The 13,471-nt window shown below is 44.9% G+C and overlaps 1 protein-coding gene across 2 annotated transcripts in view; it reads right to left on the bottom strand.

Annotated features, from left to right (window-relative positions):
- Positions 1-489: 489 nt before the first annotated feature.
- The window catches only part of LOC121589990, a 28,532-nt gene continuing 15,550 nt past the window's right edge, over positions 490-13,471 (bottom strand). For both annotated transcript variants that reach the window (XM_041909302.1, XM_041909303.1), the window contains one exon: positions 490-884. In XM_041909302.1, the coding sequence (XP_041765236.1) occupies positions 576-884 (309 nt within the window). In that variant the 3' untranslated portion in view covers positions 490-575. The remainder of the gene's footprint in view (positions 885-13,471) is intronic.

Raw genomic sequence — 13,471 nt, 5'->3', positions numbered from 1 at the left:
AATAGTAGTGTATATAAATATTTATCTGCAACAATAATGGCTATGGTAGGCGTACAATGACTGGTTGTTAACAAGACTATGCTATAAAAATTCTAAAAAAAATATGATTATTTTCAGGTGTCGGTCGCTTCAATTTCTTGAATCATACCGGAGGTATGTGAGTGTTTAGTAAATGTTTTGGCTGATTATGTAAAAGTAAGTGCAACAGTTAGTTTGAAAATGCATAAGCAAATAATATATTCTTTTTGATCAAACGTTTTAATATCTAAATCCTATAATTTTCATAAATAAGAATGAGATCCTGTACTTGGTGTACATTTATTGACTCGAAGTACATAGTAAGTTGACTGTGTATTTCATCAAGTAAGAGTTCATAATTGTTTATTTCTTTCAATCATCATTTTAAAATGAGTCAACACATCGCAGAATTGCGTTTTCAATCTTTTGTTTCTGGCTTAGTTTCTTATTTAGTAACCGTTGTCCCAGCAATTCAAGAAATCCTGAATAAGGATGTTGTTCATCCATTTTTTTGCACACATTTTCAAAGCAATCTAATGATTGAAACATGCGTTGATCTAAACGTGCCTGGCGGGATAATGTACGAACTCGTGGACGGTGTCATCGTTGAGCCTCAGAAGCTCGTGACTCCAGTGTTCTTTGAATTGAAACGTTGCGTGATCTAGATGTTCGTTGCGCAACAGAGTTTCGAACACCTTACTCTTGATGTGCTTGGTATGGTGGTGCTTGGGCGACAACTGTGATGTTGATGATCCTGGGATTGGAGAAGGTGTAGACCGATGACTCGTCAAGTTTTCAGACATCAATTGGTTGTACTTTGATTGTACATTTTGTGATCTTCCGAATTGCTTTTTCATACGGTTCATCTATGAAATTAATGGAAAATATTTAGGTTTTTTTGTTAACATATGAACAAGCATGCAAATTTTATTAATTTATATGATCCCTTTATAAATGTATAATATTACTCCTTCCCTCACTACAGCTTCCACAGACCCAAGAAGAATGGATAAAAGTTTCGGACAAGTTTGAGCAGAGATGGCAATTTTTACATGCTATAGAGGCAATTGACGGGAAACATGTGCGAATAAAGAAACCAAACCATTCGGGAAGTCCTTATTATAACTATAAGAATTTTTATAGCATAGTCTTGTTAGCAATAGTAGATTCTGACAGCAAATTTTTATACGTAGATGTAGGAGAAAAAAAGGCAGTATCTAATGGCGGAATATTTAGAAATTCTAAAATTTACAAAAAATTTAAAAAAAAAGGAGTTGAATATGCAGGAGGTGGGCTGCAGTCTTAATTGAAAAATCTTCTGTACAAATTCCTGATATGCTATTAGGAGACAAGGCATTTGCTTTAAAGGAGTATTGCATGCGTCCTTATGGTGGTTTTTATTCAGCACGATCTCCCGAAAGCAATTTTAATTACAAGCATTCGCGAGCGCGAATGCCAGCAAAAGTTGCAATCGATATGTTATGCAGTAGATTTATAATATTTCATACACTTATTTACTTGGAGCCAAACGTGGCAAGCATAGCTGTATTGGCAACAATATACTTGCATTATATATATTATTTGATAAACAATCCAATTAAACTTTGAAATATGAAAGATTACTAAATAGTCAGTTTTTAAGTAAGGTTAATAATTTTAATTTCTGAATTCTGATTGTTTCGATTTTAACATGTATGATAAAATATGAATTGTATTAAAGAACGTTTTGCCTCTCTTACGAGTGCATTTGGAAAATAAAAACATAACTTGAATTAAATGTTAAACTCTTTACATTCTTCCATACACGCTTATTGAAAAAAACAAAGTGATAATTAAATTAAATCATTTCCCAGATCCTGGTATACAGACGGGCGCCCCTTTCTATAAATTTCGTCGGCAGCTACCAGGCTGGTTTTATTGGAAGCAAATCCACGCCCTATCAAATGTTTGTTTACTTTTCGGCAGAACCTGCAAAGGTGCCCAGAGCGTAAGATCCCGACGCCCCACCTCTTCATCGATTTCAAGGCGGCCTACGAAACAGGTAAAAGAGGGTACAGCTAAGAGGCCATCATGAACGGGGTACAGTGCAAGAAGAGAGTATCGAACAGCGACATCTATCACCCGACACCCGACTCAAACGCGAAGCAGTAAGAATTGAATTACGAAGCAATGCGACGAAGACGAAGTACCTGCTGGTCGGAGGCTCAGCCCGTGATAGGGCCCAACTGGGAGGCAGTGTATTAGTTGACGGCGACAATCTCGAAGTAGTAGAAGAGTTCTGCTATCATAAAGCTTCCTGGACAATGATTGTTGACCGGGTCATGTCACGACAACGTGCTCTATCGTGAGAAGGCTAACAAGAGAGAGATAACTATTCTTCTTATTATGCGCACGGCAGGGCACTTTGAGACACGTCCTTTGGGTACGTCCTGAGACTTGTGGGTAACTGAAAGTAAGAAAGCCAACGTATGTCTGTCTATAGGCTCTCTCACCTGAGACATGGCCTTCTGCTCTTACCTACCGAGAGTTCCGTGACTATCGGACCAATAATTATAACACTAATACCTGTACAACAACTGATACAAGTTCGATGCTCGAACAAAACGTTACTCTCGCTACCGACACTTAATCCTCTCTCACATTCTGGAGGGAGTGCCCCGATACCAACCACTACAACAGATACGCTCGCACAGCCTGTTACGATTTCCTCACCTGCCATGACCACTACAGATTCAGCTTTGTTTACAAACGAACCACATCATAACCGTAATGAGCGAATGCTTGTTACCACCACACCTACCAGGTCACCTCCCGAATGCTTAGCCGCGCCTAAAAAAAGACCGCGTCGCGTAAACGCTAAACGGACTGATGAATCTGTTGACGCTGGCCCGTCGAACGAATAGCAATCTTGCACTGCATCCGGCGATGCACCTCGTTCAGCTCATCCCAGTCTCTCTATCTACTACCAAAATGTACGTGGTCTACGAACGAAAACTACAAATCTTCGCCTGGCACTATCAGAATCAGAATATGATTTTATCATCCTCACTGAGACTTGGCTTACTCAGTCCATACCTTCTTTATCAATGACGATCATTATCATATCTACATGTGCGAAAGGAATCTTTCCAACAGTGCCCTCTCACGCGGTGGGGGTGTTTTAATTGGATTCGGAGATTTCAATAAACCTGATATCAGATGGGAGCTGACTGATACATCAGAAGCCACCGATTGCTCTCCATGTTATTATGTCATGCATTATGCACCTTTATGCAATTCTGTGGCTAATACCGATATCGTTGATGGGTTGCATAGTAGCGGTTTATTTCAGTTGAGTGGTATTGCAAATCAATCTGGGCGTCAATTGGATCTGGTCTTCGCAAACCTTGCCGCAACCAATATTTTGTGCGACTCAATCACACCTCTGCACTCTGTGAATGGTACTTCGGCTCTAGAGAACTCCCTCCCATACGTAACACACTGTAGTATTCCACTTCTCAGTGAGGACTTTTATCATCCTTCATTGGATATGATGATTTATTATCCCGTACAACTATTCCACACCACCAACAGTCATACTCGCAGTACAGTAAATAGAAATTTCTTCAAAACGAATGTGGAACGTATGAATGCTCTTATTGTGTCGTTTGACCGCAATTTTGACTGCTCCAACTTTGCCACTATCGACGAAGCCACCGATTTCTTTAGCGTTTTTATGCGCTCAGCGATTAACTCCTGCGTTCCTGTTGCTCGACGAAAGTCTGGCCCCGATTGGTCTAATGCATCTTTGAGACGGTTGAAAAAAATAAAATCTAAAGCGTATGCGGATTACAGTAGAACGAGATCATCGCTGCATAGGAGAATTTTTTTCGATGCACTGAACAATTATCGTCGACAAAATCGTGTGCTCTACCGCTCCTTCATTCGCCGTACTGAAAGGCAACTATTTTCTAAGCCGACACGGTTCTGGAGCTTCTGGAACAAACGGCGCAATATAAGTAGTATCCCTCCGTCATTGAGCTACAATGGCGAAACGAGTATCGGTACATCAGATATCTGCAACACTTTCGCCAATCGTTTCGCTGATGCATTCACCCTTCCTGTTCACAACCCTAACACTCTAGCAGAGGCCACTCGCAATACTCCATCGGATGCTATCGATTTCATTATACCCACAATTGACGAAGCATTAGTTGCGCGCACACTCAGTGATATAAAACCATCTACATCATCTGGACCTGACAATATTCCCGCATACATTTTGAAGCACTGCCGTCAATCACTCGCACCCATTCTTGCCAAAATATTTAATGATTCCCTTATGCGTTGCTCTGCAATGGGATGGAAAGCCTCCTCGAGAGTTAATACAGGCTCTCCCATCCAACTCCTATTCCGACACGTCCTCGTCGTGCAGAGTGGTAACGTGTGTCACCACATATCCATGCTTGGGTAAACGGGCTTGATCCAACCCCTTGGGCGGATGGTGGCATATGGCAAACCAGGAGGGGGGTCGGTATCCCGGGAAACTGGGTGCCTGACCGTCGGGGGGGCAACCTGACGCTATATAAAACGGTCACGTGGGCGCGGGGCCAGTCACCCAGTCTCATCGATTTATAGACTACGGAAAGCAGCAGGAATTATCGAAACGGAACCAACGATACAGACCCTACGTAATGCCACAGGACAACGATTAAAATGGGCTCATGGAACATATGCACTCTTAGCAAAGCCGGAGCCTTGAAAAAACTTGATGATGTCCTAGCCACACTGCGGCCACAGGCGTGGTAAGCATTGCTACGACATATACTACAGCCGCCACGACCGCCACCGCGTGCTCGGAACGGGTTTCGCCGTAGGTCCCCGGTTGAAACCCGCAATCATGGATTTCAAGGCTATAAACGATAGGCTATGCACCCTGCGCATGCGAGGCAAATTCTTTAATATAAGCCTTATAAACGTTCACGCCCCTACCGAAGAGAAAGAGGAAGAGGAGAAGGACCTTGTTTTACGGCCGCCTCGCTAGAACCATAGATGCGTGCCCCAGGCATGATCTCATAATCATCCTGGGGGACTTCAACGCAAAAGTCGGTAGGGAGCCAATGTACCGCCAATACACTGGCTGTCACAGTCTGCATGAGCACAGTAACGATAATGGTAGTAGTCCAGTTCGCCGCAGCGAACAATCTGGTTGTTGGAAGTACCAAATTTGCGCGCAAGAAAATCCTCAAGATTACATGGGCGCACCCGCGTGGAGAATCCTTCAACCAGATCGACCACGTGTTAATAAACCGCCGACGACAGTCGAGCCTGTTAAATGTCAGAACATATCGAGGAGCCAATATCGATTCCCATCACTACTTGGTTGGCTAAGTGATACGTTGTAGAATTGCCCGCCCCCGCACCAATGGGAGCGGAGAAAACACACAGCCTCGGCTTAATACGGACTCTCTAACATTAGTGTCCAACAGGAATTCAAAGCCGCTTTAGACGAGTCTCTACTACCAGAAAACAGTTATGAAACTACGAGCGAGAGGTGGAACGCTCTAAAAACAAAAATAATATACTGTGCAAGAAATATACTCCTACCACGTCGTGGCAACACCAAATCTAGCTGGTTCGACGATGAATGCAGACAAGTGACCGAACGTAAGAATACTGCATACCGAGCAATGCAGCAACGGCATAGAACGCGGGCATGCGCAGAGGAATACTCACGGCTCAGACGCGAAGAGAAACGAGTTCATCGTTCCAAGAAACATGCTTTGGAAGAGTAGAACATGCGGGAACTCGAGCAAACCAGAGAGGCGTACGGACCGACACGAAAGTTTTACCAAGCGATAGCAGGTCACTGAAACAACGTTGTACCTAAGGTTACCTGCTGCCGCAACAAGGATGGAGATCTGGTTAGTAACCAGCCAGAGGTCCTCTCGCGGTGGGCTCAGTACTTTGATGAATTACTCAACGACCAGCTAAACGAACAGCTAGAAGCGCCACTAGCAGATAGTGTCATGCTACTGCCACCTAGCATAGAAGAAACACGAAAGGCTATCCGTCGGCTGAAAAATAACAAGGCACCCGGAACCAACGGAATTGCAGCTGAACTGGTCAAGAATTGTTACTGAGGTGTGGGATAGCGAATCGATGCCTTGTGTTTGGAATCTCGGCATCATCTACCCCGTATACAAGAAGGGAGACGGGTTGGACTGCAACAACTACAGGGGTATTACGGTGTTGAATACCGCCTATAAAATATTCTCCCTGATCCTCCAGGATCGCCTTGTCCCGCACGTCGAAGAGATAGTCGGAAACTATCAAAGAGGATTCCGAAACGGAAAATCAACCACTGATCAGATCTTCACCATACGGCAGATCTTGGAGAAGATGGCCGCGTATGATAGCATAGCCAGGGTAAAACTGTACAACGCTATGAGCTCTTTTGGAATCCCGGCCAAACTGATAAGGCTAGTTAGAATGACTATGACCAACGTCACATGCCAGGTGAGGGTGGATGGAAAACTTTCAGGACCTTTTGCTACCACTAAGGGTCTGCGCCAGGGAGACGGGCTTGCTTGTCTCCTATTCAACCTGGCACTAGAGAGGGCCATCCGCGACTCGAGGGTGGAGACTACGGGAACCATCTTCTATAAGTCAACCCAGATCCTGGCATACGCTGATGATATAGACATCATTGGTCTGCGGCTCTCCTATGTAGCAGAAGCCTACCAAGGGATCGAGCAGGCGGCAGAGAACCTCGGATTGGAGATAAACGAGGCAAAGAATAAACTGATGGTGGCAACATCAGCGGGCCTACCAATAAATAATCAGAATCTACGTAGGCGTGATGTACAGATAGGTGAACGCACTTTTGAAGTCGTCCCAGAATTCACCTATCTTAGGTCAAAGGTCAGCAACGACAATAGCATGGAAGCTGAGTTGCGCGCAAGGATGCTGGCTGCCAACCGGTCATTCTACAGCCTGAAAAAGCAGTTCACCTCAAAGAACCTGTCGCGACGGACGAAGCTGGGACTATATAGTACCTATATAGTACCAGTACTCACATACGCCTCTGAGACATGGACACTGTCCAAATCTGACGAAACCCTCGTTAGCCGCGTTCGAGAGGAAGATGCTCAGAAGGATAATTGGCCCCGTATGTGTGGAAGGACAATGGAGGAGCCGCTATAATGACGAGCTATACGAGATGTACGGCGACCTCACTGCCATACAGCGTATCAAGCTCGTCAGGCTCCGGTGGGCTGGCCATGTTGTACGCATGGAAACGGACGACCCAGCCCGTAAAGTCTTTTTAGGCCGTCCACAAGGACAGAGGAGGCGTGGTAGGCCCAAATTGAGGTGGCAAGATGGCGTGGAGGCATCCGCCATTAAGGCCGGGATAACGGACTGGAAGACGAAGGCGCGAGACCGTGAGCGGTTTCGGACACTCCTGAGGCAGGCCAAGACCGCAAAGCGGTTGTAGCGCCGGATAAGTAAGTAATCCCTAATGCGTGGCACGTATCCTGCGTCCTGGAAACACGCACCGATGGTTCTATCCATAAGGAGGGCAGTCGACTTCATGCTAGCAATTATCGTGGCATTGTTTCCCTATGCGCTTGTGCAAAGGTGTTTGAACTCATTCTATACAATCCGTTACTCACAGCAGTTCAAAACTATATGAGACCTAGTCAGCATGGATTTCTACCAAGCAGATCTTCCACCACAAATCTTGTTGAATTTGTTGGTTTCTGCTTCGACAACATGGATCGTGGTACTCAAGTTGATTCAGTATATATCGACTTCAGGGCGGCGTTCGAAAGTATCTCTCATGATTTCTACTCTCGAAGCTAAAACAACTCGGTTTCCTCGACTGGCACATCACCTGGCTGCGTTCATACTTAACTGGTCGTTCGTACTATATAAGCATAGGATCTCATCGTTCTCACTCCTTCACCAGCTCCTCCGGAGTGCCTCAAGGGAGTAACTTGGGACCGCTTCTCTTCCTCATCTATATAAATGATCTATCTTTTGTTTTACCGCCAGGCCAACACCTAATGTACGCCGACGACGTAAAAATATTCGCTCCAGTTAGAAACGACAGTGAATGTGTACGCCTTCAAATGATCCTAGAGAATCTGGACAGCTGGTGCAGCAGAAACGCCCTCCAAGTGTGTGCTATATCATTCAGCAGAGCCCGTTACCCTATCTCGTTTACATACACTATGCTCAACACGGCTTTGGCTCGCACGACATGTATCCGTGATCTGGGGGTGCTACTCGACCAGAAGATGTCATTTCGCCCTCACATTGACAGCGTTGTTGCAAAGGGAAATCAGCTACTCGGTCTAATTACGCGGACCTGTAGCGAGTTTACCGATCCCATGTGCGTCAAGTGGATCTTCTGTGCCATCGTAAGGTCGTGCCTGGAGTACTGCTGCCCGATCTGGTGCCCGCTTGGCGTTGGTGACATCAATCGCCTCGAAGCCATTCAACGGAGAATCGCCAGGTACGCGGTTCGACTCCTTCCATGGCAATCCCACCATGCTCGGCCCTCCTACCATCAGCAGTGTCTGCTTCTCGGACTTGAACCACTCTGCTCACGACGCTAAAACGCTAAACGAAATAATCCGGTACTATGCAACCCATCAACGAAATCGGTATTAGCCACGGAATTGCATAAAGGTGCATAATGCATGACAGAATAACATGGAGAGCGATCGGTGGCATTTAATGTATCAGTCAGCTCCTATCTGATATCAGGTTTATTGAAATCTCCGGAGACGTATAATAAATCACTCTCTTTAATGCGGCTTGAAATTTCACGTACACTATCACGTAAAGCGTTCATCACTGCGGGGTCATTCGCATGACTAGGCGGAATGTAAACAACGCCGATGTAAACAGAGACACCTGGCAGCAATGTTTTGATCCAAAGTTGTTCCAGTATGGTATTAGGCGAGGCGATCTCACATGTCGGTATTGAAGAGGAACATGCAATTAAAACACCCCCACCGCGTGAGAGGGCACTGTTGGAAAGATTCCTTTCGCACCTGTAGATATGATAATGATCGTTAGTGAGGAGCGAAGAAGGTATGGACTGAGTAAGCCAAGTCTCAGTGAGAATGATAAAATCATATTCTGATTCTGATAGCGCCAGGCGAAGATTTGTAGTTTTCGTTCGTAGACCACGTACATTTTGGTAGTAGATAGAGAGACTGGGATGAGCTGAACGAGGTGCATCGCCGGATGCAGTGCAAGATTGCTATTCGTTCGACGGGCCAGCGTCAACAGATTCATCAGTCCGTTTAGCGTTTACGCGACGCGGTCTTTTTTTAGGCGCGGCTAAGCATTCGGGAGGCGACCTGGTAGGTGTGGTAGTGACAAGCATTCGCTTATTAAGGTCCTGATGTGGTTCGTTTGTAAACAAAGCTGCATCTGTGGTGGTCATATCATATGAAGTCGCAACAGGCTGCGCGGGCGGATCTGTATTGGCAGTTGGTATCGGAGTGCTCAATCCAAACCGTGGGAGAGGATTACGATAAGTGTCTGTAGTGAGAGTGACAGGGTGATCGAGTGTAGGTTGAAGCATCGAATTTGTATCGGCGGCTGCGAGAGCATTAGTGTTATTATCATTTGTCCGGTAGTCACGGAACTCACCGTACGTTAGAGCGGAGGGCCATGTCTCAGGTGAGGGAGCCTTGCTGCGTAGAGTGACTGGTATGCCCACCCTAAACGAGACAAATGAGAGTGTACTGGTGTCAGCGCCAAATTTCGTCAGACGGTGAACGAACACATCCCGCTTGTCGAGTGCTAGACGTACTTGCACCATGTGTGAGATTTGCTCAGTGGTGACCGATGGGGCAAAACGTGTAAAGAATAGCCACATTCGCATGTCAGTGAGTGGAATGATATCCAATGAATCCGAGTCAAGCGGCGATCCGAATCCTCTAAGTAGTGGTGATAGCGGCTTAATAGGTGGTGGCATGGTAGTGTTGGACGACGGTCCGCTCGCACTTACACTAAATGAAGCGGTCAAGGATGGAAACTGTTGTGACGATGTAATATTGTTGACCCCTAAAGTAAACAATCCTGGATTCGATGATGCTGGTTAGCTGTGACGGCTGGTGTGAATGGGTTGTTGTGGCGGCAAATCAGTAGCGATGTTCGACGAAAACAGACAAGAACGGATCTCGTCCTTAAGCACTTTCAAGAGCTCGCACTTATTATCTGTGATCTGTTGTGACAGCTCGCTACGCAGGCTTACTTTAAGGTCGGCTATGCTGGACAGTAGGTCGACAGAAGTGTGAGTGTACGGGGTGGATGACCTCAACACGGCCGTACGCGGATCCTGGTGAAACTTTACACAAGCTTTACAAACCCAAAAAAGTTGTGCACAGGACTCTATAGTAGCGGACAGTTCCTCAGAAAGTCCGCTGCATGAGAAGTGAAACTCAAAATGCGATCAGCAGCTGCGATGTCGTTAACGCAGGCGGAACAAATACCAGCCATTGCTTTGTAAATGAGCGATTGATTGTGATGTTGAAGCGACGACGTTGGCCGGAAAACGTTTCCAGGTGATTGACGATGAATAATCCAGTTGTTAAACAAAACCAGGCAATGAAGTCACGTTCACCAGCAACAGGTTCAGCAAAGAAACAGGTTTTCACGGAATAATATTGAAAATAGTCGGAGCGCAGAGAATCTTCGACCAGTCACAGTGACGTTTGGAGTGAGAGAAAAAAATATATGCTCCTTAATTTAATTATAAGGTTGCCGATAAGACATGATGGTCCGTTGGTTATATATGAAATAAATAAAAAAATAAAAAAGTATGTGTATTTGAGCCGGTCTCGTAGTACAGTCGTCAACTTGTACGACTTAACAACATGCCCGTCATGGGTTCAAGCCCCAAATGGACCGTGCCGCCATACGTAGGACTGACTATCCTGCTATGGGGGGATCAATAAGTCACTGAAAGCCAAACCCACAAGTAATGTGGTACAGGCAGGCCTTGACCGGCAACGGTTGTTGAGCCAAAAGAAGAAGAAGAAGTGTATTTACACATCGATCCAAGTTGCACAACGCCGAAGCACGACAAAACTGTTCCTACAGAAACAGTTGCTGACACAGCCGCGCACGCGACCAGCTGAAAGAAGCAGCGTATTTTATCGCCAATTAAAGGAAAAACACACTTTTCCTGCCGATCGTCAACCAGAAACGGTTGTTCAGCGTTTTTTACACATGCTTGGCAACAACAGCGAGGGATTAATTTTAACAATTCTTGTCTGATCGACATGTGAAGCACACGCATTTAAAAAAATACTTATCCAAAATATATATCATATAGATATATGAATATATCTAGCAGAGTCTGTGATCTAAAGTCCGTAGTCTACAAAACATATGCCCTCAATCAATGTGGGCCACGGAAAATGTATTTAAAAATCAAAGTGGTGATGCTAAAACGATTGGAGAACACTGGGTTAGAGCAGCCATATACATCAAATACTGAATACACATCGTTAGTTTTAGTTGACTCATCGCTCCCATATGAGCTTGAACTCATGACGAACACGTAATCAGGCGTGCGAGTTAAGTTCTTAAAAACATAAAACATAATATGTATAGCTTTTCTACCGAATCAATTGTTACCCCTACATCTAGAGTTTCACCCAGAAAGTTCATCGCTTCATACGCAAACCAAGTAGGAGTAAAAACATCATGGGCGGCTAAAATTGTAGAAAAAATGTTTACAAATTTTGCTGTATGGATTATTAATAGGTATCATTTAACTGTTGAAACATCAACTGATTTTTGCCAAAATCCTGATTGTCATAACAGAGCTGCCAACATCATCTGTTTGACAGATAAACAATGCGTTCTAACGCGCCTAAAGTTCGCATCATTTTCTTCATCCTTTTTTCTCTCTCTTGCTTTAAACTATCATCAGCGTTAAGACGTGAATAAACTCGATCCTATTATTTGGTATTGTGAACGCTCTGCAATTGTTCATTTATTGTGCAAATACCTCTGCCCAACAGGTTATGGGCCCAGGGCTTTGGTGACGCAATTGTCTAGAGGTTCCTTGATAAAGAAAGGCGAGTGTCCGAGATTGCGAAATCGGTTTGTCCGCGTTGAGCGTGCTTTGGAGAAAGAAATAGCACAATGGCGGAATCGCATGTGTCTTTGGAAAAGCTAAATGATAAGAACTACTCCATATGGAATTTCAAAATGGAACTTCTGTTGTCACGGGAGAAAGTAAAGTCTGTGGTGATTGAAGCAAAGCCCGTAGCACCTACTGTGGCATGGCTCGCCGACGACGAAAAGGCAAGAGCACTGATTGGCCTATCTTTGAACGACAGCCAACTCATTCATGTGATGCAGACGACTACGGCAAAAGAAATGTGGGACCTACTGAAGAGCTACCGCGAGCAATCCTCCCTTTCAAACAAGATCCATGTCATGCGCCAAATGTTTACTACCAAGATGCCGGAAGGTGGAAACATAGATGAGCACTTGAAAGAGTTATCAACGTTGCGGCTCCGACTGATCGCATTGGGTGAGGAAATGAAGGATCCTTTGTTGCTTTGATGCTATCCAGCGTGCCAAGATCGTACGACGGTTTGATTGTTGCGTTGGAGAGTAGGCCGGATGCTGACCTTACAGTGGATTTCGTAAAGGGAAAACTGCTCAACGAAGGACGACGTCTTGCAGATGGTTCGGATGAGGAGAAGGAGCTACTGTCTGGCAGTGACAGGAATAAACGTGAAAAGAACAAACGAACGCAGTTTCACTATTGTAAGAAGGATGGACACATCCGTGAAGAATGTCGTAAATTAATGGCCGATAAAAGAAACAACACATCCACAACTAACCAAAACGCAAATTGTGCAGTCAATAGTGGAGACTTGTGTCTGTTTACCGGAAAAACACCTGATAAACGATTGTGGTGTTTTGATTCAGGAGCAACTGCTCACATGACAAGCGATGCGTCCATTCTGGTAAATATTGATGAAACGAAAAGATCAACAATTAGTTTAGCTAATGGACAGTCGATCAACTCGGCTGGTGTGGGAAACACAAAAAAAGTTTCTGTAAACGGAAAAGGTACTCGTGTAAACGTGACACTGGGAAATGTGTATCATGTACCTTTGCTCACTACAAATTTGCTGTCAGTAGGCAAAAAAACCGACTTAGGTTTCAAAGTCGTTTTCGATAGCAAAGGCTGCCGTGTTGTGAAAGGAGAAAATGTTATGCTGGTTGGAGAACGCTCAGGTAACCTTTATAATCTAAAACATGTTTCTGAGCAAGTGCTGCTTACAGGAATAAAACACAGTGTTTCGTATGTGCATTTATGGCACCGTCGACTTGGGCATCGGGACCTGAATGCTGTGATGAAAATCGTGAGCGACGAACTTGGCCATGGACTAAAGCTAGACCACTGTGACATGGAATCTGT

The sequence above is a fragment of the Anopheles merus genome, chromosome 2R (assembly GCF_017562075.2).
Source record: "Anopheles merus strain MAF chromosome 2R, AmerM5.1, whole genome shotgun sequence".
NCBI lineage: Eukaryota > Metazoa > Arthropoda > Insecta > Diptera > Culicidae > Anopheles > Anopheles merus.
Note: the sequence above shows the minus strand (reverse complement) of the source record. Positions and strands in the feature narration are given on the sequence as shown.